The sequence below is a fragment of the Lonchura striata genome, chromosome 1, assembly GCF_050655825.1.
Source record: "Lonchura striata isolate lonStrDom1 chromosome 1, ASM5065582v1, whole genome shotgun sequence".
Taxonomy (NCBI): domain Eukaryota; kingdom Metazoa; phylum Chordata; class Aves; order Passeriformes; family Estrildidae; genus Lonchura; species Lonchura striata.
Window position 1 is genome coordinate 83,216,221 of NC_140703.1, and position 24,867 is coordinate 83,241,087.

A 24,867-nucleotide genomic window follows, 5' to 3' on the forward strand; every position below is an offset into this window, starting at 1 on the left:
TCCATTTGTGCCCATAATTTTCAGATAATAATTGTAACAGTGCCATTTGTTCCACTACAGTTGGTCTTCTGTGGATGTTTTTAAAAGCAGAACTAAATAATGAGCACATTTCCTCATTTAAACCAAATATTTGGGCATGGCCATTTTTATGCTACACATTTTCATAGGAGTTATAGATAAGTATCTCTCAACATGTAAATTTGTTGCTTTCACCCTGGCAAACATCTCACTGTATTTCAGTGGGAAGTTTGTCAAAGTTAATATTGTTTAAGTGGAATCCCATTTTTATATAGTACCCAGCTAAACAGAGGAAGTACTCATATTAAGCAATCTTTAAAACAAAAAATATGGTTGTTTGTATCTCTTGTAACTCTTTCCTAGAACTAGTAATTAATATTCATAATTAATATTCATAATGCACTGAATTCTTACTTAGACTTCTGTGACATACAACCTTGTTTTATACATTACCATGTACCATTATGGATATAACTGGGAAATTAGCATTAATTTATATTGAATTAATTTCCATTTCAAAAGTACTTGATCAGAGCACTTTTAAAACTGTCCATATTTTTAAATCAGAAATTAAGAAATAATTACACTGGCAGACATTACATGAAACAATTATCAATCCTCCAGTTTTCATGGAGGTGGCAGAAATGTGTTCGGGGACTAATCTTTTAGCAGGGCCTGTTGTGACAGGACATGGGTTAATGGTCTTAAAATAACAAAGGGTAGACTTAGACCAGGCATGGTGAATATATGTTTTACAATGAGTGTGTGAAACACAGGAACACGATGCCTAGAGGGTTGATGGATGCTCCATACCTGGGAACAGAGCTCTGAGCTACCTGATCTAGTTCAAGATGTCCCAGCACATTGAATGGGGCTTGGACTAGATTAGCTTTTAAAAGTCCCTTACAACCCAAATGATTCTATGATTCTATGAAGTACGACACTCAAGTATCTAACTTCCTTGTAACTGCAGAAAAGCCAGGTATTTGCAGAATTTGATCCATCACCTAATAACAGCGGATACTTGCTCAAGACTTCAAAAGTGCCCATGGGGCTAAATGAGATCCACAGGGTATAATATTACAATGACAAAACCTAAACTAATGTAAATTGTTGTTATACTGCTGAGGTCTCAGCTTATGCTAACTCCTGATTCACATCATTAACTTCACACATCGTAAGTAATTTGAATCACTGAACGCAGTGGCTACCTCCAGACTTGCTTTTAGCCATAAATCCCCAATCAGAAACTTACATAAAGTTTGTGCTGATGCACAGAGGCCTCTGCCATGCGTATTTGTTTAGCAAGCCAGGAACATGAAAAAGGATAAAATTCAAGACCATGCCAGTGTAGGTTTTACCCAAGAACTCTCCTAGATACTGTATGGACATAGTAGGTATGTTTTGAGGAAAGGCATGTTCAATTACAGGCCCTTGTGAGGAAACTACACTAACAAAATTGGCACCAAAGTGGCCAAAAGATGTTTCTCTGAGAGTCCCCAGAGCACGTGGAGCAATAGCTAGCCACATCACACAGGATGCCTCATCTGAGAACAGCTGGATCTCTGTACTCCTGCTCCTGGCATAAGAGAAGCCAAGGACAAGGCCAACAGTACGGCACATCACCAGGGCTGTGAGTGGAAAACATGTCACAGTTTAGCTGCACACAACTTCTAATGCAAATACAGGACACACAAACCAAGGAAAAAAGAGCCAGAGACCCTTTGGAAATCAGAAACAATACCGAAAATATACTGGCAAGAAATCATTTTCAGATAAAAATACATAAACCCATTCATATTCCTCTTAGTTTGCTTATAATACACAAGACAGCATGCAAAATAAGGAACAATTATTAAAAGAATGAACAACTGAAAGTTTGAACTTACATATGACGTAATAATCTTTGTTCTTCTGAAATTCAAGGCCCCAGAGGTTAGGACTGAACTCTTGAAACTTGATGGTAAACTTAACATCTTGATCTGGCTTGGCACAGTTAAGTAGAGGTGTATTGTCCTTTTTAATAGCACAGCTATCTGCTTGGTCTTTATCAACCATGTAGACCTTATAATATTCATATTGACCAATAGTTTTAGAGTCCACCTTTGGGCATATAATATCCAGTTTGTCTCCTATTTGTGGATATAGTACCAATCCTTGTCCAGGAAGGAATCTAAAAGGAAGGAAAAAAAAAAGGGGGGGATGGGGGAAGAGAAGAAGAGATAAAATTTGAGATACTTAATATAACTGCACGCAGAAAAGTAGCAACTGCAGTGAACAGACAGGAATAAACAGTTTCAAAAATCAAAATGACAGACTGAGCAAACCAGATCTTAATAGTTTGGGCTTAATTCAATATCAACAAGATGTTTATTTAGATTTTGGAAATTATAGATTGATTGACTCATTTAGTCCTTATCCCAGTTTTGGGCACACTAGCAGATTTTACTTCTCTGGCAGGCACTGTTGTTTCTTGCGCTGCATTTAGCCATGCAGAGCAGCTAATACAATACCTGGTGAGCTATGATTCTGTTTTTCTGTTTTGCTAATATTTCTACTATTCTTGCACATATTTTGCTAATTTTGGGCATGGGAGAATGACAAAAATAATCTTTCAACCCCCTTGAACAGCCATGTGAGACAGGAAATAAATATAAGACTTCTACAATAAATTTACATGCTGATAAATATTATGCTTACAGATCTCTGCAATTGACAGAGACCTACCTGATCCATGGATCACACATGCTTCTGGGGAAAAAAATCTTATATCCAGGGCAGTGTGACCATTCCACTACAATGATGTATTTCTCTTCACAAATTCCACCATTACTGTCATTTTTTTAGCTCTTTTTTAATTTTTTTTTTTTTGTGCTAGTAGTTAAAGACAGGTGTGTTGTTTTTCTTAGTATGGGAAGACTTCTTACACAAACTGGCAGCGAGCTTTAATATTTGCAGTTAGACATAGTATTTTGTCTTTCCTACTCATATTACTTAACAGGCAAACATGGACACCTCTTTATGGAAGAAAAATATAAATAATTACTTATAGTATTGATTCATATACAAAATGAGGAGTCATGTTCTCACAAGGACAAAAGCCACAGCAGGTTTGTTTGTTTCTCTCTCCATTAAGACATATTTGTTTCAATTAAGGCCAAGAAGTGCATGTTTTAGAACAACAGCCAGAAACACAACCAATGTACTCGAATGCACAGACCTAAAAGACTTTCTTGCCTCTTTTTCCTGCCTGCCAGCATTTTCCAAAGATCTTCCTTAATGGAGAATCGGCCTGAAAAACCAAGTGAAACAATTCCTGTCTAATGAACACCCTTCTCCAAGTGCTAATATTTAAACAGCACACGTAGTAAATGTAGCTTATTCACAGGCAGCCTTGCTGGAAACTTTAAATTAGAGTATCAAGGCCCACGCAGAACAAAGCTGTAGGCGTCAGTGACCTCCAACCTCTGGCTGGGTGAAAGGAGCCACCAGCCTGAAGTACTGGTAGGGAATAACCCACTAAATTAAAGTATGATGCAACACCCCAAATTTTGAATCCATCATTTACAACTGCTTGCTCCACACAATTCAAGTTTATGATCTGTGCTAATTGAGCAGGATTATTTTCACTCAGAAAGCCAGTGTAAGAATTATATTTGTTATGAAGCAGCACGTAGCAGGACAAAGACATGTAATTACAGATTTAGGGAACTAGAACAATGAAATGTTATGGCAAGAAAAGCGACTGTTGATGTATAAATCACTGTGCTCTTTTGTGCTGTGCAGTGTAATTTCCAGACTGCAGAAACTGGGCTTGGCCACGGCTGTTCAAACTGAGACTGAAGTGGAATGGAGCAAAGCTGCGCCCCCTCCTCCAGTTTTCAGACACGCCAAAGGAATGCAGCAACTACCACTTCTGGAAAGTTGAAATGGTCAAACAAATGGAAAGGTGGGAATGCATCCTTGGAGTTAGCAGTCTGGTGAAGGACAACCAGATGTGTGTGTAGATAGGGAAGTGGTTTAGTGATGAACACGCAGTGCTGGGTTAACAGCTGGACTTGATGCTCTTACAGGTCTATTCCAATCTAAACAATTCTATGATCCTATGACTGAAGGAGAGGCCAGCTCTGCAAGGGTAACAAGAAAAGGCAGGGAGAAGGATCCCAGCCAGCAAATCAGCAAATCTTCTCAAGAGAGAAGCATGTACTCTGATTTTGGCTCTCCTTGGGAATCAACTCTAACCTGGCAAAAGCAAAGGGACAGAGTTTCCAAGCCAACCTGCGTCACCTATAACTGACTTTACCACCTTGTCTGACCACAACCAGACTTTAACTTTGCTCCTGTGCAATGCTGCTGTATCAGGAAGATGACAATCACTCATAATCCCCCATCTGCATCCCAGGATAAAGGCTGGTCACTGTACAATCCCACTGTTACAAATATTTATTCTTACTAGCAATTCTTCTTCACATAACAGGACTGTGTAATAGGAAATGTGAGATTTCAAAGGACTTAATCTTTGGTTGCAAGTTAACCAAGTCAGATTCCCATACATAACAAATATGAAATTCTTAAGGTTAGATAAATGTACCTGTCCATCATTATCAATAATATAACCTAAAATCTGCCTGAGAAACAAAATACACTGATTCTAATTTTAAATTTTGCATATATACATATAACAGCTACAGTATGTGTTCTCCATGCAAACTCTGAACACAAACAGGATGGGTTGAGAGATGGTATGCCTGGCAATCCTCAGAAATATCTACAGGAAAGAGGGCACACTTGTGAGCCTTAGTTTCAGATAGGATTTGTCCCATAAAAGGTAGAGGACAGAACTGTCCCCAACAGACAGTTAAAACTACATTTTACAAGAGCTTTAAACGAATGCACTTGTTAGACTTTATGGCAGGGAATATTCTTGCTATGACTCTGAAGACTGTACAGTATTAGAACTAAACTCAGTAAATCTCCTTCTACTTGAGTGTCTGAACTGGTAGGATCTAACGCTGATAGGATTGGAGAAGAAAAAAGGCTTAAAATTCAAGGATTAATCTGAGAACTTGATTGTATTGAAATTTTTCCCCACTTTGCAGTTTTGATCATGACCTTTGCTATAAGAGATATTTTTCCAATTTACTTTCCTTATTTTCTTACAACAACAAAGCCCAAATATGGATGGAGTTAATGAAAGTTTCACCTCATGCATTTCAGTTCAACTACAAAACTTACAGTGGCTGATTAGTCGTAGGCATGATTATTATCCCTGCATTTGTGTAATGCTTTTGCTACTGTACTTTTTATAAAGACTTTAAATAAATAATTTGCTGGGTACTAAGCATTTTCTGAAGCTATTTATGAAATGTCAGGAGGATTAAGACTACTGTTTTATGATCCTATTTTTGAAGACCTTCTATTTGGAAAAAAAAAAAAAAACACGAAAGGACAATGTACATTCAGCCTTAGTGGAGGTTAAAAAAATCAGGATTAATCCTGAGTCTTCATTTCTGCAAGTGTTGATGTTGCCTTAAGTATTCCAAAGTAGCATCAAGACTGATGAAATGATGAACAGTGTCTATAAAAATTAACAAAATGGCTTTAAAAGTCTCATCAAAATGTGCCCTCGACTAATTAGAAAGCTTTTTTTTTATTTTTCCCCCATCCAAACAGAGATATAATAAAGATGAAGCAAGGTGTTTCCAGAATCCTGTGACTGATCTGGTGGAGGATGTTGCTCAAATGGTGGCTTGAGACAGTGACATGTTCTCCAAGTAGTCAGGATAGTGACAGCACTGGAACCATTGCTTTCTATAAAAACCCTTCTAACTTGCTGCATTTCAGCCCTAAGAATTATTAAATTTAAAATAACTTAAATATCAACACAGGTCCTTGTACCCCAACAGAAACTTAAGAGAAAAGCTTAGCAAGCTTCCCAACTCATTTCTGTCAGCAGTCAGATACAGAGAGACTCTTAGAGCATTTGAAAAATCCTGCTCACAATAAATAATCCCACTGCCTGCTGTGAGAAAGCACAGGAAAGTATATTAAGTACCATATAAGCTGTACGATGAAATTCATGCACTTTCTGTCTGGCACTTTTCGATACAGATGGCATTTTTACTGTCAGCCCAAAACTGGTGCATTGTGGGCGACATTTGACATCTGTGCAAAAGCCCATGGATGTGAATCCCTCCCACATGTCCAACTAGTAATGCAGCTCATCAAATACGTGCAGAGTTCCCAAACCTTTTTTAAAATAATTGTTGTACTTTACCAAAAAGTCACATGACACACAAACAGAAATAAGAGACAGAGTAGCTCATTCCCTGCTCACACCAATGCCTCAATGATTTTATCTACCACACTTATTTTAAGTCTCAGTAGCAGGTCCTGGCACTAATGCAACCTTACTTGTCAAGGTCCTCAATAAGTTAAATTTGATTGTGAAATTTTATATTTAAAAAGTATGTTAGTATCCAAAGAATTTCTTAAGAATCTACTTATTGTTTAGAGAAATTTAGCACATTCAACCATATTAAATTACAAAGGAATTTTGCTTAATGATAACCACTCAAGCCTGCCTAACCTCATCATAGCAAATTCTCAAAAAAAAGTAGAACTTAACCTGCCCACACTCTCATTCACTGAAAATATTCTATCATTTCTTAGTATACAGAAATTTCTGCAATTGTAAAACTATCAACAGAACAAATTCTTAGAGAAATAAATTCTTAAGAGATTTTGTTAATAGTAGTGCAACCAAGTATTTTGTCAGGGTTTTTCTAACTTGCGAAACTATACACATGCATATATGTACATATACTATGAATATATATGCACACTTAGCTTTAACTATATTCTAGTAATTATAAAATAAATATGATTTTATAAAGTGTCTTAGTACTTGATCCAAGGCTTGTATATTTAACTGGAGAGGCAGTGCCAAATTTCTGTGCTTTAATAACTTAGTCAAACTAATTGGTGTAGGCAGTTAGCTTTAAATTGATGTCACAAAAATAGTCCTAAAAATGTGAACAATCAAGATGCTTCTTAAAATGCAGCCTGAAACCTACTGTTGGGGAATCCTACCCACTTAACTTTATGAAGTTTTAACTATGAGCCTGACTATAAAGTTATTAATTTAAAAGTTTATTAAGGAAATATCATGAATACTAATAACGCAGTGTGTTAGTCCGTTACTTATAAAACTGCAAACTGAAACAGAATACAGAATTACATTCCATGTACAAGTCCTCACTGTCTAAAAAGAGTGGTTATTAAGTAGTATATATATTAATATATATTATTAAGTAGTATATATATTAATCATTAAAATATGACTTTTGAGAAAATAACAACACGTATATTTCAAGTATCACTTTGTCCACAGGAGAAATATTTAAGCAAGGCAGAAGTCCTACCAGCTTGGTGCAAAGCAAGTAGAAGTTTCAGGAAAAGACTAGTGATTTCAGTGAAGTAGCAGAAAAAGTTTCCCGATTCCCAAAAACACTGCACTGCATGAAATCCAAAAACAAAGACCACAGCTCTCTGCAAAAGCCCTAGACAAAGCTTTCACATTTTGGTCCTATTCAATACTATGTACAAAAATATGCATGTGCATATAAGGTATACACCTGGCTGTAAATGCTTTTTGTGCAGAAAAAATCAGACTCATCTCACTCCAGTTTAAACAGATTAAGTGAACATTAATTCAATGAGAACAGGATCAGTAACTGCTGTGGACAGACAGAAAAACAAGCTTCATCAAAAAAATATTAATGTGGAGTCTGTCTCAAAATATATATGTAATTTTATGAGGAAAATGCACTATGCTTCCACAAAATCTTTGCAATACCACAGTATGACACAACAAGATGACAGACTGGCTTTATACACAAACTGACAAATGAAACTTTGAGAGTAAAAAAACTATAGCATTTCATATTATTAAGATTTTTTAAGTGAGTCTTGGAAGCTACTTTTCTTTACCAGTGCAGTCTTATTAAATCATTTTAATACTACAGGAAAGCTTTACACAACATGCTAAACAGGGATGTTTTTAAATTTAAATAAAATTGAAGAAGTTTAATCTGCTAACCTTTATTTATATGTAACATTTTTCCACACAGTTAATGAAATAATTTATGTAAGGAATGGTTGCTGGCATTAATGGGACTTGCAGGCTAGAAACTAAAAGGAATTCAAACAAATAAATAAACAAATATATTCACGCTCATCCCTTAAGATCTTTAATGGCAAGTACCACATTATACAAAGCCAAATTATAACACGAATTGGTAAAGCAGCAAGTCCTGTATTTCTCACTTCTACTGTAAGGGAAAAACCTGTGTTCAGGCTCCCCTGAAATAAACCTGCAGTAAGCTCCTAAGTGCTTTGAAGCAGTTCCCTGAAACCATAGCTGATCTCCACCCTAGGATTTGGGGTACCTCATTTCCTCACTCTCCCTCACCTCTAAAGGAGCCCATCTTTCAGAAAAATGCTTGCAGTGCACTGAAAAAGTGAATGGTAAATAATTTAAGTTGTTTTAATCATAATCCTGGACACAACTTGTCAGTGGTGCCACCATTTCATGCGCCACAAGTAGCCATGCAAATGGACACTGTTCTTGGTGCCTTTTCCTGGACCTGTTCTTACTGGCATTGGTTTCAGCATTTCCATTGACTTCAGTAGGGCAAAATGATGCAGTATGCTTGCAAGTAAATTCTTAATAACCTACACAAGAATAATTCTGTAGCATTATTATGTTTTCTTAAAATTTTTAGTGGACAGGGAATTAGGAACATGTATGAAATTTTAGTCATTTCATTTATCCTTTCATTGCACTACCTTCAGCAAAATACTAGAGGAAAGCAACAAGGGATTTCTAATACGCGTAAAGAAAGGATGGGTTTAGAGTGCATATGCTTCTCCACAGACGAAATATTATTTTGCATGGACCTGCACGATTTGACAGTCAAATTGTACCATCACATCACAATTCTAAAGGCACAGAGCTTCTACTGTACAGAGATACCCACAGACACCATTCGTCTTCAAATGCATCAGAAAATGCCCTAGCTGGTCTCCTAGATCTGTCATGAGCTTTTTTCAACAAATAACTCTTATGACTAGTGCTGTTGCAGAAATACAGACACTTTTTCATTCCACTCAGTTTAGAATCATCCCAAGTCTAAAGGTGCCTTGCACTTGAGAGCACAAACTCTACAGCCAAGATCTGATATTTGGTGAAAGCATACCCCTTTCACCCTTCACCTGCAACCCAGCACCAAGCACATCTTATTGGAGACACTTGAGGAGAAAATCTGTTTCCGTAAGAGCTGTGATGTATGAGGTTACAGATGTGTTCTCGTTCTTCATAAAAAGTTAATAAGCCAAAGCAAATGCTGCAGACTCCCCTTTAAGGCTACCCCAATCCTGGGTTCCAGCAGAGGTAGGTCACTTTGCAGTCCCTCTCCAGGGAATCATTTCATCTCAGGTTGGAATTGTGGCATCTTGGAGTGACCACAAATGCAGGGGCACCGAGAGTCCCCTTTCCCCAGCCCACCACGTGGAGCCAAGGCAGCATCCTGCCATCAGCCACCTGGTGTGCAGCTGCCAGAAAGGTTCTGCTCTTAGGCAGCATATCTGTTTCAAGGGGATGTCATCTCTGCCTGCGAGAGGTGGTTCAGTTTTGCTGGCAAGTTGCCCTTTCCCTTGCTGCTTTGGCTCTCACAGAAAAAAGAAAAAAAACCTCACATAACCAAAACCTTCAGACCAACTTGTGTTTTACCCCTCCACCCCCATTAAATCCAGAAAACAAAAATGAATGCTTGTTTTTCCCCACGTAAAAGTCAGTGACGTTTTTCCCTCCCTTAAAAAACTTCTAAGAGCAAACATTTACTTGTCTTTTCCTATGCAATGGGTTTTTGCAGAAGAATATGAAACCTGGCTCAGAACATTTACCACAAGGTTAAGGCCTGAAATATTGCAAAGATACACAATTCAACCTTTTACTAAATCTAAATTTTTTTTTCAAAATAATATAGATTTTATATTCTGTTTTCATATATGACCTCCACATAAGGCACTATTAATAGCAATTAACTTTTTGTATTATATGCAGAAAGCCATTACTGCTCTGCTTAAAGTACTTAAAGCACTAGAGAATTCTGATCCATTTACTAAATCAATTCCTGTTACCACAAAAGAACCACTAATGTGCTTCATGACAGTCTTTTAAGTAAGGAGCAAAAAAAAAAAAAAAAAACTATGAGTATGACCAATGTTCTATTTTAAAGTGTATTATATTAACATTTCATCAGCATTTACAGAAATATGAACCTCACAACAGTGCTGGACTTACTCAGCTTCAGCAAATGGAATCATTGCACACTTGCTCTCATACAAAGGCACAGAAACACACAGGAACATTCTTCTTCTTATTTAATTTAATTTAATTCTATTTAAACAGAAATGTGCTTTCTGTGTAGAGTTTAAAAACTGCAAGTGGCTGCAGAAGAAAGTAGCAGCCAGTCTGTATAAATGGCTTACTCTGAGAAATTTCTGAAAGCAAAAACACTCAGTAGGTGCATTGTAATTAGTTGCTCTTTCTAGTTACCTCTTGACAAATGATGCATGTGGGTCTGGATGAGAGCCCAACTCTTGACCCATGCCACCACTACACACTTTAGTACTTCAGGCAGAAACCCCTAGCCTCAGCATTCTTTTCATTTTGCTTTTTCCAGAAACATGGTGCTAAGTAATGCACAACATGAGAACCAGAGATGATTAGCAAAGCTGGAATTCTTTCAGAAGTGCTTTGTATAGCTACATCCTAAATATATCTGAGGAAAGTTTCTTGCCCTTCTTTCCAAATATGTAGCATGTTTCAGGGCTCCATTCAAGGACAGAAGTACATGGAAATACACAGGACAAACACTACTTCCATAACACTTAATGATACACTTTGGCAACATTTGTAAGATTTTTCAAACAGAAGATATTCTTGTGATCATTACTTTAATATGGGCAATTATAAGACTATTGAGAAATGCAAATTTTGCCACAAAAATATCCATAAAAATAAACATTTTTTTTTTGGATAGCACTTTACTGCCCCCTTTTGCACTTTAACATTAGAACAGGTTTCATTGTGAACATACATCTGAGGAACAGTGTGAAGATATGGGGTAAAACGATAGGACATTATGTTTAGTCACTAATACACTCTCAGGCACTGCTTTAGGGACATCTTTCACTTGCCTACACTGCAAACAAATGAAACATCTAGCTTCCATTGTTCTTAATCTTCCATGGGAGAGATCGGTAATGGATGGTTTAAATTGCTGTCTTCCATTGCAATCTGAATGTTTATGGGCAACTGGAAAAGAGGGGGATATTGCCCATTAACAGCTGTTGTCTCTAGCATAATTTTCTAAAGCAAAGATCATCTGCAACTTGAATTTGGCTTATTCATCAGGATGACAAAGAGCTTTCTAGTCTGATGCCATGCATATGTTAGCAATGCCTCAACTAAAAGGATGGGTGTATCCTTCAGAACAAAACTACACAAACTGGCAGGCAAGAATATTTCCATGAAAGGTGAAGACAAGAAGCCTAGACATTCAAATACCCTGCAAGCCTAGAGGCATAAACCTGTTCTGCAACTCCGCACTGCAATTACAGTCACTACAGAATCAATGTATGCCTGTGTGTGTCCACATAGATCTGCAAAAGGTAATAAATCTATAGTCTAGTGGCCAGTTATTTACAAAATACTAATTCATTATGACAGAGCCAGAGGGGGACCCATCCTGTACCAACCCTCAGCTTCCATTTGAAAAAGTCCATGTGCTGCTGTGTACACTTATATTTAAACTTAATCCATTTTCCTCTGTCATCCTACAATTACAATACAAGTCACAATAATATTAAATTTCAGTGCCTACAGCATTGCACAATTGAACCATTACTGTAATGAAAACTGACTCCCTTTGATATTAACACTGGTGTTTTCTCTCATTTGCTAGCCATGAAATACAGGAAGAGACCAATGTTGTTTTAATTAAAGAATTGTTGCTCAAAATATGCTACTGGGAATATTAAAGTAGTTCTTTGCTCTTATGGCAAAGATAATCAGATATTTATATGGTTTTAATTTTGGGGAAAAAAAATAAAAAAGAAAGTAGAATAAAAAAAAAATCTGTACCATGAATTCAGCTCAACACAAAACCATTTGCTCTACTTGACTTGTGCTCACAGAGGCAGGATGTGCCAAAACCTAGAGATGGCACTTTATTTAGAAGCTGCAGAGCAGTAGTTAGCATGGAACAGAAAGTCAAACCAAACCATGTGTGTTTCTTACACAAGTCACTAAAGCCTTTGCTTTCAGAAAGCTAACCAAGAGCAGCTGGCATTTGCCAAAGAACTACTTTTTGAAAAGTGCAAACCAGATTGTTCTATTGCTGTGCTATTCTGTGCTCCTCTCTACTGTTCCTGTTAGAAAAACAAATGTCTTATGTCAGCCACAATATAAGGGTGCCAACCAAAGTTTGCAGTATTCCTTCTCTTTAACTACAGTTTGCTCACACCTGTACAGTCTTGTTTCAAGACACGCTCCAAGCAAAGTCTATAAAAGAGGGCGGGGACTGTCTTGTTAGTTGATGAGACATTAATAATCGGTGATTGTATCTCCAATTCAAAGACAGAATTTCATCTACTTTGCAGTTGTTCGAAAATGTGTTATTGCATACCATTTGCCTGAATAAGTAAACACTGGAAGTAGAACAAATTGTTAACTCACAACTTTCAGGAAAAGTTATGCCAAATCAGTAACAGAATTGTATAACAAACAAACTTTTTTGGCAAATCATTTTTACACCAAGGAGAAAATGTCCTTGAGCATAAATCCAAATTGGAGACCTATAATCAGTCTGCACTTGCATCTTTCCACTAAACCCAAGATTCAGCCTCTTGCAAGCACAAAGATCCTATGCTATAACATGAACTACCACCTTTCCCAAGGTTTGACTGATGTGCAGAAGCAGAATAAAACCAGGCGGCCACAGCCACCTTCAAGGCAGTAATAATGTCTGACCTATGAAGAAACAGATTTTGGCCCACTGCAACATCTGAGCCTCTGAAATGAGGCTAAACTACAGCAGAGTAGTTTAAAAAATTCTGTAAACATCAAAAATGTGCATTTGACACAACTGACATCCCTGCCCCAGATGGAAGAGTCCACTGGAGGGGTTCAGCAGAAAGCTGGGGATAACAGGATATCCAGCCACTCTGTTTTAACCCACTGCCCTGCACTCATGAGATACTGCCTTTGGGTCAGCCTCTACTGCAGGGAGACTCAGCCAGTGCACCCTCACTAGGCCCTCGCTTGCAGGGGGAAACCTGGGCTCTCAGGTCACTCTCAGTCATCAGTCTGGCAGTATACCAATCAGTGAGCTAAAAAATGCACAGCAAACTCAGATGAAGCAGGGCTACCTGTGCAGCCAGACTCCAGAAGCACAGCTGATAGATCTGCTTGAGCTCCCAGCTGGCATAAGGGACACACTGACTACTGGCAAGCTATATATCTCTTTCCAAATGCAGACAGGGATGTAGCTTCTGACATCATTTTCTGATTTAAAAAAGGCAACAAAGCTTTGGAGAGATCTGTATTTGTCCAGCCCCAAAAAAACTCTTACACTGGCCTTGGTTCAAGACAGCTCATGCTTAATTCGTCCTGCTTCAGCAAAAATATTCAGCATTCAGCACATGCTCGACATGAGCTTTTCTGAATAAGGACAGTTTCCCAAGTCAGGCTGTAGGAGCACAGTTCAGTGCTGCCTGCCTTGGTGTCACACACTGATCCACAGATCGGAAGACTACAATGCGCTATAAATCTAAGATGTGGCTCTTGGTTTTCTTCAAAAAGTGTCTGAAAACAATCTGATGCAAAGAATGATTACCACTAAAAAACATCTTTTAAATATTTTTTTTTTCAAGCAGTGAAGTAATCTGTATGCCAATGTGACTTTACCTGCTCAGCTAATCTGTTCAGATCAGAAATACACCTTGGAAAAAGAAACCCCCCAAAACCTGAAGGTAAAGTGCTGTACAGTGATTAAGCTAGACTGCTTCTGAACTAAACTGAAATTAATTAAACATGAAGAAAGCAACTGAAGTGTGGACAGAGAATGTTACGGGACTGAAAATCCTCAAAAGGAGTCAAGATGTTCCCAACTCCAAATTTACACTTTCATCTAGTCAGGTATAGAAACCAACTGCTGCTCAGGCAGTAGGTAAGCAGATGGCAAGCACCAAGCAAAAATGAAACTGTGAAACGATGCACCACTGATGAGGAGTCAGAAGAAGCGCAGTTATGTGTGCTTCCACCAGCGCTCACTGCATAGGTTCCTTAAACAAACTGCTTCAAACTTGGAGAACATCAAAAGCCAGATGGGTCTTCCTGAATGAATCTGCAGGCAAGGAGCCAGGATTCCCGTTTGCTGCAGAAATAGGCCTGGACTTGATTTGAGTCTTCTTAGCTCTGACAGGCTGGGGTTCTGGCAGAACTCCCAATCCAAAATAAAACAGCATTCAAGTGATACTGGGCTTTAACTAACAATAATAATAATTAGATTTCAAATCACTCTTATTAGCTTTAAAACGCATTTCTCTTTACAGTGCAGTGTTCACCTTCCCCACTGCTGTTCTCTGGTTTAGGTATATAAATAAAAGTCCTATTCAAACAAAAGCTAAGAAAACACTGAGAAGCAATTTGCAGCATCACAAATTTTTCAGCCTAACATAATTTCACCATCTAACCGTCCTGCTCTGTAAAACAAGCCAAATAATATCTTGTTTTCCATTGACACATGTAAAACTTGACTTTCCTTTAAAGCTCTGATCCTACTAAATAAAGTTTTGTAAATCCCATTTTAGCCATCACCCAAGAGACATTTTAAAAAAACACTAGAGGCAGGAAACCCATTTTATAGTTATGTATATGTCATGCATCAGGAATGATTCACCTAGCAACACAATCCTCTACCAACCTTTATCTTTTTTGGCTTGGAACTTATGTTTAAAACCAGAAGAAAGCATAGACTATTACATCAAAGTTTAAATCAGCTGCATTATAATTATTATGCTGATACCTCAATAAACACTGGGTGTTGGCTGGCCAGGATTGCCAAAAAAGATAGAGGTCCTGCCCTTATTTGCTGTCTTTGACAATGTATATAATCACATCAAAGGAAAGTTCTCTGCATCACAGGTAACAGAAAAAAAAAAATCTGTATGTTCTCTTTCCTGGAGTAAAATGATTGATTTTTTTCGTAACACAAAAAATTTAAATTTTGCCTGTAATGAAAAATAATTATAATGTAAAGCCCTTTCAGGCTTGCAGGACTTGCAGTACTCACTGAAATCACTGGAGGTATTTTCATGAAGCTGAACAGGCTCTAGATAGGCTAAGATTAAACCTGAATTTACAAGGACAAAAATAATAACAAAAACAAACAAGCAAACAAAAAAATAACCAACCAAACAAAAAACCAACCCAGATAATTCAAAATTACACTGAAGACATTTCAAGTTTAGGAAATTTCTGTGTACATATATCTTTTTGGGTCTTAAGTCTATCTGAGGGTGGAGGAGCAATGCAAAACTGGTTTTTGTTCTGCCATTTTGTTTTCATACTTGGCTTTCAGAAATACTGAGCTCAATATACATGTTTTCTCAAAGCCTGTCCACTCTTCCAGTATTGGGTTTTCTCCCCCTTGTTTAGAGAACAGGAGTGAAAATTGCAAAATCTCAGTTTCAAATACACGTTCGAGCTTCCATCAGTGAAAACTCCTTCAGGTGATGGGGACCTGGAGGGGAAAAGATTCTGGATGCAGGGAGAGCTGGGGTCACTGTGCAGGATGGGCTCCGTAGATGACTCCCCCATCTCTCCCTGTGCCCTGCCGAACCTGTCCGGCCTTATCTGGGACATTTCTGAAATGTGACAGGCAGGTTCGAAAGCTAAATGTTGGATAATGGTGGGCAAACAAAGGACATCGGTTTTTGCATTATTTCTTTAATTACTTTAACCCTTGTTCGAACAGAAAGCATAAGGCCAGAGTAATTCAGCTTCCCCCTTTGTCATTTGCCTGCCATAAATATGCACCAGTCTGCATTTGAAAAGCTGAAGGAGGCTGCAAGCTTGCTGGACATTTATCATGCTCTGTTCCCTGTTAACAAGCAAATACTTTAGTTGAATGGCCCATTAGCAATCATTGTCAAATGCAGAATGCAAGGTGCTTGAATGTGACCGGCCTGTAAATTAGATGAGGTTGCCCCTGTGCTTTGGAGAATTTCAGCAAATGAATTGGATCTTTTGCTATAGATTTGTGAAGGTTAAGTTTCAACACAGGAAACCCGTCTGAGCACTTCAGGTTCTGTGAATTCTGCCAATCCGTTCAGCTTCCTATATGCACTTATTTTTCATTTGTTAAATTACATCAGCAGCTTGACAGTTTGGGGTCTGGAGTCCCCTTTTCTGCCAGAATTGTGAAGATTTCCATCATACTATGGGATAGGGTAAGAATGATAAAGTCAAGCATGTAATTAACATCTTTATATAAAAAACCCTGGAAAGAAACAAACACCCAAAACCCAATCCACTTTTTTAAAAGTGTCCAAGCCACTGCCAAACAAACAGCATGAATTCCATTTTGCCGAACTCATCCCAGGCTCATTCCCAGTAAAGAAAGACACAACTGTTATTGTAGGCTTCAGTGTTTTTTCCCCTTGTGTCTAGACTGCGCTTAACAAATGCAGAGTGCTTTCTTCTCCCCCCCCCCCCCTTAGCAGACAAATGAACAGGCAATAAAGTAGATATATCTCATTTGAATCGTACCCCTGATTTGCAACGTAATGCTGACTTTAAGCTGTGGGCGTTAAGGGTTGTCATTTGGGTAGAAAATAAAGTATTAACCATTTAAAGGCTCTTTAGGAGAAAAAGCAAGAAAAAACACATCCAAGTAGCTGCACTAGGAGAGGTATATTACTACCTTACAGCTGCATATCACTTAAAATAAATGATTAAACAATAGCTATATTGTCTGTCGGCTAAACTCAAGGGGCTGACAGCAAACTCATCCCAGTGATTGTAAATTGGCTGGGGAGGAGGGGAAGGGGGGGGAAGGCAGATGCTTATCTCATTCATTTCTAGATTTCAGCCAGCCTTTCGGAAATAAACACCACCTAGAGACCGAGCCAGAGACATTTGGTTATCTGCAGCTTGACTCGTAAATAGGAATGGATGCTGGTTTGTTTGTGGTTGTTCGGTTTTTGGTTTTTCAGGTTTCTTTTATATTTTTGCAGGATGGGAAACACAAGAGATGCTGAAGTATCACCTGGCCTAGGCACAGACAATGCAGCATGTTTATCTTTGCTGCTCCCATGGAGTGTGAGATGGAGACCACAAACTAAAACACAGCTGAAATCAAAAGCTCTCTGTTTTCCTTCCAGATAACCCAAATACTACCTCTCCCCTCTGTTCTCTGTGCCTTGCCAGCATGCTCCTGCCCGAAGCCCAAATAGATTAAGGCAACAAATCCCAAGTGCAGCCAATTCTTCAGAAAGGCTGCTGCTAGGGCAGGAGTTAAAAATGAGAATCTCCCACACCTCACAACTGCAGCCATCTCAAGTTTTAATCGGCCCCCATCTCGGCAAAAAGCAGTAAACGAAATCTATCTTTACCATATTATACGCCACCAATGAGCAAGAACTGAGCAGCTTTTCTTCACCGCTCCAACCACCCCAAGCCACAAGTAGGCCTTTCATAGTTCCTAATCCCGGCCCCCAAGTTTTGTGCGGTTTTCACATAATACCTTACAGCCCCGAGCAAGGCCCTTAGTTTATAACACCCCTTTCAGAGACGTGTCATTTCTAACATCAAGCTAATCTATATGTTGCCATGGCATCACCCTTTATCTGCCTTTACATCTTATGAACTGCATGGATTTACCACATTATTTTTATCTGAAAGACAGAAAATGGTGGTTTTATTGCCATACAATCAGATTACTGCTGCTAGTTTCTCTATGCCTTTTTACCATACTTCAATCAAAAGGGATCAGTTTCTTTATACTCTGCCCTTGATTTACATTACATCTGTAAAGACCTAGTCTGGGTTGTAATCCCCTTATTAACTATGACCAGGGTTGATTTGCCTAAAAATAAAAGCAAATTGTGTCAGACCTTTTCACTTTGTTTTTGATTCGGAACTACAAAATGGATTACTAAAGAAATCTTCAGAGTTCACACGGCTGGTATAGTACTGAATTTAAAATGAGAATTAAACAAGTTAAACATGGGAGCTGTGTCAACGGTTTACATTTTCCATCATGGGAGAAAGGCTGAACTGCATTTGTCTTTGTGTTCTCTGGCTTTAAGGAGACAATGAAGCCACAGGAGATTTTTCCAAGCTCTCCTAACACTGTCCATTTGCCATCCTCCCTTCCTCTGCTTTTTCATGCAACTCCCCCACAAACTCTTCTCCCTTGCTGCTCCCTTCCCCACTCCACCAAAAAAACTTCCCCTCCCTCAAGACAACAGTGTGCTAGTTAAAAGGCTACGTACTGTGGCACTCAGTATTTTAATCAAAATATTTCAAGCAGTTTAACATTCCTATGTAAGTTTCCACAACGTCTCACAAAGAATGAGCTCATAAGCAAATCCATGTAGATGTATGATAAATGACCAGAAAAACAGGTTTCTTTATGTCAGCAGCCAAGGCAGACAGACATATTAGGCACACATGAATAACATTTTAATCACTATTTTTTTCTCAGAAGAACACTTTCTTCTCATTTGCAACAAGCAATTTCAAGTACTGCAGGTTTGCACGATGCATGAAGACCAGATCATAAAGGAAGAAAGGTCCCCAAAGGAGGCCTGCCTGTGACTGCTGCGCAGGGCTGAAAGTTCTGTCTATGCCAGCATGTCCAAGAGTCACCTCAGCTCCTCTGCTCCTGAATTCCCATGCCAGGAACCTTGGCCGAATCTGAGAGGATCCAGAGTGTCACACCTCAAGCAATGTGATCTCCTTACAATAAAACATGGAAGAGAAAAAAAAAAAAAAAAAAAAAAGGAAAAAAAGGAGGAGAGGAAGGCATTGTCGTGTGTGGGAAGAGGGAGAACTTAAGTGATTTTAGCATGACTTTTAGTCACTGCTTTTCTAAAGGCAATTACTTCATTACACAAAGTGAAATAACGTAGCACAGCTTACAGATAACATGCTTTAAGATAATTACTATAAATAATATAGCAATTATACTCTACATATAACAGGCTGGGGGAACAGAAAACCAGCTCAAGAAATCGGCCTTCAGTTTATTCCGAATTTATTTTACTAATTCACCTGTGCTTTGGGGACCTGGCTACAAATGCTAGAACTATCAAATGGACTGACTGGAAGCCACCACTCACTCCATCTATTAGCACGCCAAGTGTCAACAGCTATGTTTTGGGTACAATTTAGGAGCATGTGTTTAAACAATTTTAACCTTCCACTCCTGTTTCTTCAGCTTGAAGCTGTAATTGCATATGTTAGAAAGTGTAGTCCCACAGCACAGGACTCCCAAATAAATTCTTGTCTAGCTGAGAGCCTCCCAAGCATGTTGTGAGATATCGTTTTAGCAAGCTCTTTGTGCTCTGGCTGGCTTGCCTGTCCTGTGAAACAAGGGCTGTCCATTACCTACAGTTTATCATCCTGACAAAATGTGAGGAATGTGGATGTGAAAGCACTAACAATTCCACCCCTGGTGCTTTCTCCTTTTTTCCCCCTCTGTATTAAAACCGACAAGATTAACCCAAATGCAAACTGCAGAGCATAGTTCAAGGGGCTATTCAATCAGTAGTGAATGTGCATTTGTTTACCTACAAAAATAAGAATTTCGGATACAATGAGAAGCAGACTAGTCTATACGCTACTGAATAGAACATTTAGCAGGGTCATCAATTGTAGTTTATTTTATCAGTTTCTGACATGCTAGCATTCATTCAGAGGCAGGCTGTGAAATATCCCATATATAACTGGTTATCAGAGGGAGAAAAAACCAGCTATATAATCTAACTTAATCAGTGTCAAAGGCACCACTTATGCGGATAACCTTCCACATGTCTCAAAGGAGACCCGCCTTGATCGCTGGCCTATAGCACGCAGGGAAACAGTGACGCTTAGACATAAGCAATGCTTTTTTGAATGAGATTTCTCAACTGCTTCACTAAAAGGTGTCCCATAACATTAGCGTGGTCCTGCATGTCAAAAGCAGCACAGAGCCCTGGTGAAACGGAGGCAGTCCATGCTATCTGCATACATTGCTTGTCTTGGCAGAAACAACACAGGCATAAAGTCTCCCGTTAAAAAGTATCAACAGGAGTTAAACATAAGAGTAATTTTTCCTCTGCGTTTGCAAGACCAGGTGATCTGAAGTTCTTCAGGTAAGTTTATAGTGTGCCAAGACCATCTACAACAACGATGTTTAACCTACTAAGCAATAAAGTCAAAGGTGTAATTAATTATGTTATGGAGGGCACTTCAATCTCATGATTTGGCCAAGGCAATAAAGCAGATCTCTAAAAAGGTAAGGGGAGAATAGGGAGGGGAGCACTGTCTTCAAATAGCTACTGTATGCTCTCCATCCCAGCCACCTGCTAGAAATTATAACCTCTAGACTTCAGTGCAAAACCGATTCTGTTTATATGTTCACATTAACCTAAAATTTATTATTTCATACTTCATATTAACCTAACCACTTCTCCCATTTTAATTGCCTACCTGTTCAGCAGATTTTTGCCTTGAGACTTTCAATAGAGTTAAATGCACAGTTTCCCTGAATAAATTAACCAGCATCAAAGATAGTTATTCTTTCAAACCTGGAAAGGAGTTTTATTATTATACCATCTATTCAGCAGCTTTACTTCACAAACTACTACTCAGCTTGAATCCAGACTGAGGACAACCTTATCTAAGGAGAAATGATTCAGGATCCTTCAGGCAAACAAGTGTGAGAAGAAGCAGTAAGATATTCTGCTTGGAAAAGTAGAGCTGCCTCACCAGCTGCAGTGGCAGGAATGCATTTGCAAGCCTCCTCAAACCCCAGGCCTCCAAGAGGCCTATAAATCACTAGCCCCAGCAATTGAAAAGACTAATTTTAATAGTGTACTTCTTCACTGTGGTGATTAAGCCTCAATGAATCACTCAAGAAAATTCAATTACATCAGCAACACAACCTATTTTTAAGCGTGCATTTAAGTTGAAAAAGTAATTAGATATTATCATTAGATCTACCATTAACAACATTCAAACCTTTTTTGTAATCAAACAGTTTAGAATTAACTAAATGGAAACACAAATCGTGTTTGACAAAAGAAGCATATCCCCAGGCTCTGCGAGATGGGCTGAATTCAGCTGCTCGGATGCTTTCGTTTCAGTGATGGCTAATAAAAGCGATCAAGGTAAGTTAAAAAAGAAGCGAAAGCAGGTTGGGGCTGGCAGAGGAGAGCCCCGAGCAGCCGGCTCTTCTGCTTTGGAAGAGTGACCTCTGTAGGCATAAACCCAGCGAGGGCTGGGATGCAAAAGCATTCCCCTTCCTCCTAGGCCGAGCCAAGGCTGTTTTCCACCAGCACAGCAGGCCCACTCCTGCAATGCAACCCCGGCTCTCAGCCTTTGCTTTTCGAGAGCCTAAACAGCCTTATAAAGCCCGCTTTATTACTGCCCAGGCCGCTTTATCCTCCGAAGTGACGCCGTGCCTTTCTTAAGCCAAAGAAAGGCTTCAGCTGTGCAGCATCATGGAAGTGCTGAGCCAGTGACTGGAGGTAAATTTTAACAGGCTTCCCACCTGAAGCATACACAAAATAAGTATTTGTCAATTAATATTACAAATAAAAACTCTGAATTGAGCAGTCCAGCGTGGTCCTGCCAGTTTCTTTTCTTTTTTTAGTTTTTTTCTTTACGAAAGATTAGGAAACTTCTCGGTAAAGAGAAACACAGCAAGTATTAAAAAATAATGCAGGTAGAATCTACAGTGATTTTTTTCCTTTAGTGAAAGCAACAGTAGATGATGATTGTAAGGCAAGGTTACTTGGTAAGCTTGAAATGCTACTCCTAATTCAAACTTTGAAATCTTCAAACTCCTAGAGATCCTGCCACCTGCGCAGGATTAATCCCTGATCCAGGAAATACTCCATTCATACTTGTCTCATCACCACCTAACATTTCCTCTACAAACTCCCCCGGGAAAACAAGACATGTACTTACTGGAGTTAATGGGAAACGCTAAATTCAATTAACACATTGCATATGATTTAATTTTAAATATATATAACTGAAGGTGAAGCATGCATATAAGAAAAGTACTTTAACCCATTTCTTCTTTAAAATTCTCTTCATTCATTGGAGTCTACTTCTTCCTATCGTGATTTTTGTTCTCCAAACTAGTGATTCTAATCACAAAAGTTCAGAGGCTCTCACAAGTGAACAAAGCCAACTTCCATTTTGTATGTCAAAAATCCGAGGAGACAAAAGAGAAGTGTAAGTAGATTTACATCACTGCCTCAGACTTTTCTTTAGAAGAACGGCCCACTTTTCAAAAAGTTCCTCTTTCTAACAGAAATAATTTTGCAAGTTTAAGTAAAGAGGTTGCTGGGTGGGTTTTTTTGTTGTTTTTTTAAGACAACGTATTTAAGAGTGAGCTTTAAAAGTGAGGTCCTGGGAACGCATTACATTTCTGCTTGGGTTTGTTAATGAAGAATGCCACTATATGGTTGTGTGATGGGTAATGCTTAGTTCATTACTCACTGACATGTGCCTCGATACCATCAACTCCACAACCAAATTTAGCCCTGTTATAAGCAGATGTAACTTCGCTGGAGTCAATGGGATGAGTTTGCATCTGCAGACGGAGAAGTTGGAGAGTATCACCCTTTCCTGGCAACTCATCGCAGCCCGGTTCCTCCGCTGCTCCAGCCCGGGCGAGCCCGGACTTTGCCCGCAGGTTTTATCCTGCTACCGCCGCACCGCTCCCCAGCCCGCTACCGGTCCGCCCTCCCGAAACCCTCCTGCCGGGGCAAGGGGCGATGGGGCAGCTCCGCCGTCACATCAAACACCCTCCCTGGGAAGGGCCGGATCTCGCCGCCAGCCACGGCCGGAGCCCCCGGCGCCGCCGCTCGGCGCTAGCGCACTCCGGCCCGGCCCCGTGTCTCCCGGCGGCCGCGGCCGACCCACGGCACCGTCCCGTCCCTCCCCCGCGCACGGAGGACAGTGCCGGCCCCCGGGGAGACGGCGAGCAGGAGCGGGATGGAGACTTACTTGGGGTTAGAGGAATTCCAATATATGGGATCTAAAACGATGGACCGCGCTAGTGCAGTTCTGCATAAAACCATCACGGCTCCCCAGCAGTACTTCCAGGCGGAGGCATCTCGCCCCCGCGCTGCCATGGTCGCAGGCGGCACCGAGTCCCTCCCCGGAGCCTCGCCAACTCCGCCGTGCGTCTTCCCACGCACCTGAGCGGCAACAGCAGGATGGGTGCCTGGTATCCCAACAGACGGGATGATTGATAGGAAAAATAAGAATTAAAAAAAAATTAAAAATCAGTAAGAGTCGACGATGCACTTGGCGAGAGCTGTAAGCGGATCTACTGAGTCATGTATGCCACTCGCATGTAGGAATATCTCCTGTGAGGTCAGATCCAAGCTACCTCCGAAGTAACAGCAATAACAACAACAACAACAAAAAAAATATGCAAATGCCTTAGTCCTTCTTCTTAGTGAGGGTCTCCCGGCTGCCTTGGAAGATGCCACTCAAGCTGCCAACTCCCATTTGGATCCAGAGCGCCATACGCGTTCACAGTGTCTAAGGCCCGCGTGAAAAGGAGTAAAACAAAAAATAAATTAGGAAAACGTAAAATAAAGGGTGGCGGGGGAAAAGGACGCAGGTTCGGCGGGCGGCTCCTCCTGTATGTCTCTCACTACTCCCCGCAGTTTGCAATCCGCACGGGCACCAGCCCGGGCTGTTCCGGGCAGCTCGGAAGCAACCGCGAGTCAATAAATCCACTCCGAGTCAGCTCCGCCAGTCCCGGGGAGGCGCATCCGCAGGGCTCCGGCTTCCCCGAGGGGCACTGCTGTCCTTGTCGCCGGCAAAGACCACGGAGCGGAGCAAGGAAAGAAACAGGGGCAGATAATAATGACTACAAAAAAAAAAAAAAAAAAAAAAAAGAGACCAAAACGGGGGGGGGCGGAGGGGTCGCAGCGTCAAAGCGTTCCTCTCCCGCTGCGCGACCTGCAGCGCGCGCCGCGGCGGCCGACTGAGAAGGAGGAACGACAGGCGCGGGACTCGCGCCGACGCGCAACCCGCCGCGGAGGAGAAGGAATGGAGCGAAGAGAAGCGGCGCCAGCCACTAACGCTCCCAGCGCGGCGCTTCCAACCCTCGATGCCACCGCTGCGAGTCCCCGGCGCAGGAGCGCGGCCGGCGGCAGCGCGCTGCCGTAGCCATATAAGCGCGGCCCCGCTGCCCCGCCGCCGCCGCTCATAGGGCCGCCGGCGGGCCGCCGCGCTGGTTGGGCGCCGCGCCTGTCACTTACCGCCGAGCGGCGGGCGGGGCCGCGCCGAGCCGGCCGAGCGGGCCGGCAGGTAACACCCCCGGCCCCGCCGCGGGCGGCCTCGGCCCGGCGTGCGCGGAGGGTCCGCTCGCTCTGACTCACACCGGGGCTGTGCGGGAGGCGCGGCGGGGCCAGATGGGGCGAAATCAGGGGGGAGAAATGAAATTAAATAAGCATTAAAAACCAGCCTTTGCTAAAACT

At 40.5% G+C, this 24,867-nt stretch overlaps 1 protein-coding gene across 1 annotated transcript in view; it reads right to left on the reverse strand.

Moving 5' to 3' along the window:
* The window catches only part of EFNB2 (ephrin B2), a 48,899-nt gene extending 24,351 nt beyond the window's left edge, over positions 1-24,548 (reverse strand). The window contains exons 1-2 of the mRNA XM_021530224.4: positions 23,378-24,548; positions 1,908-2,191 (exon numbers count right to left, since the gene is read on the reverse strand). Coding sequence (XP_021385899.1) covers positions 1,908-2,191; positions 23,378-23,505 — 412 coding nt within the window. The 5' untranslated portion in view covers positions 23,506-24,548. The remainder of the gene's footprint in view (positions 1-1,907; positions 2,192-23,377) is intronic.
* Between the last annotated feature and the right edge of the window lie 319 nt (positions 24,549-24,867).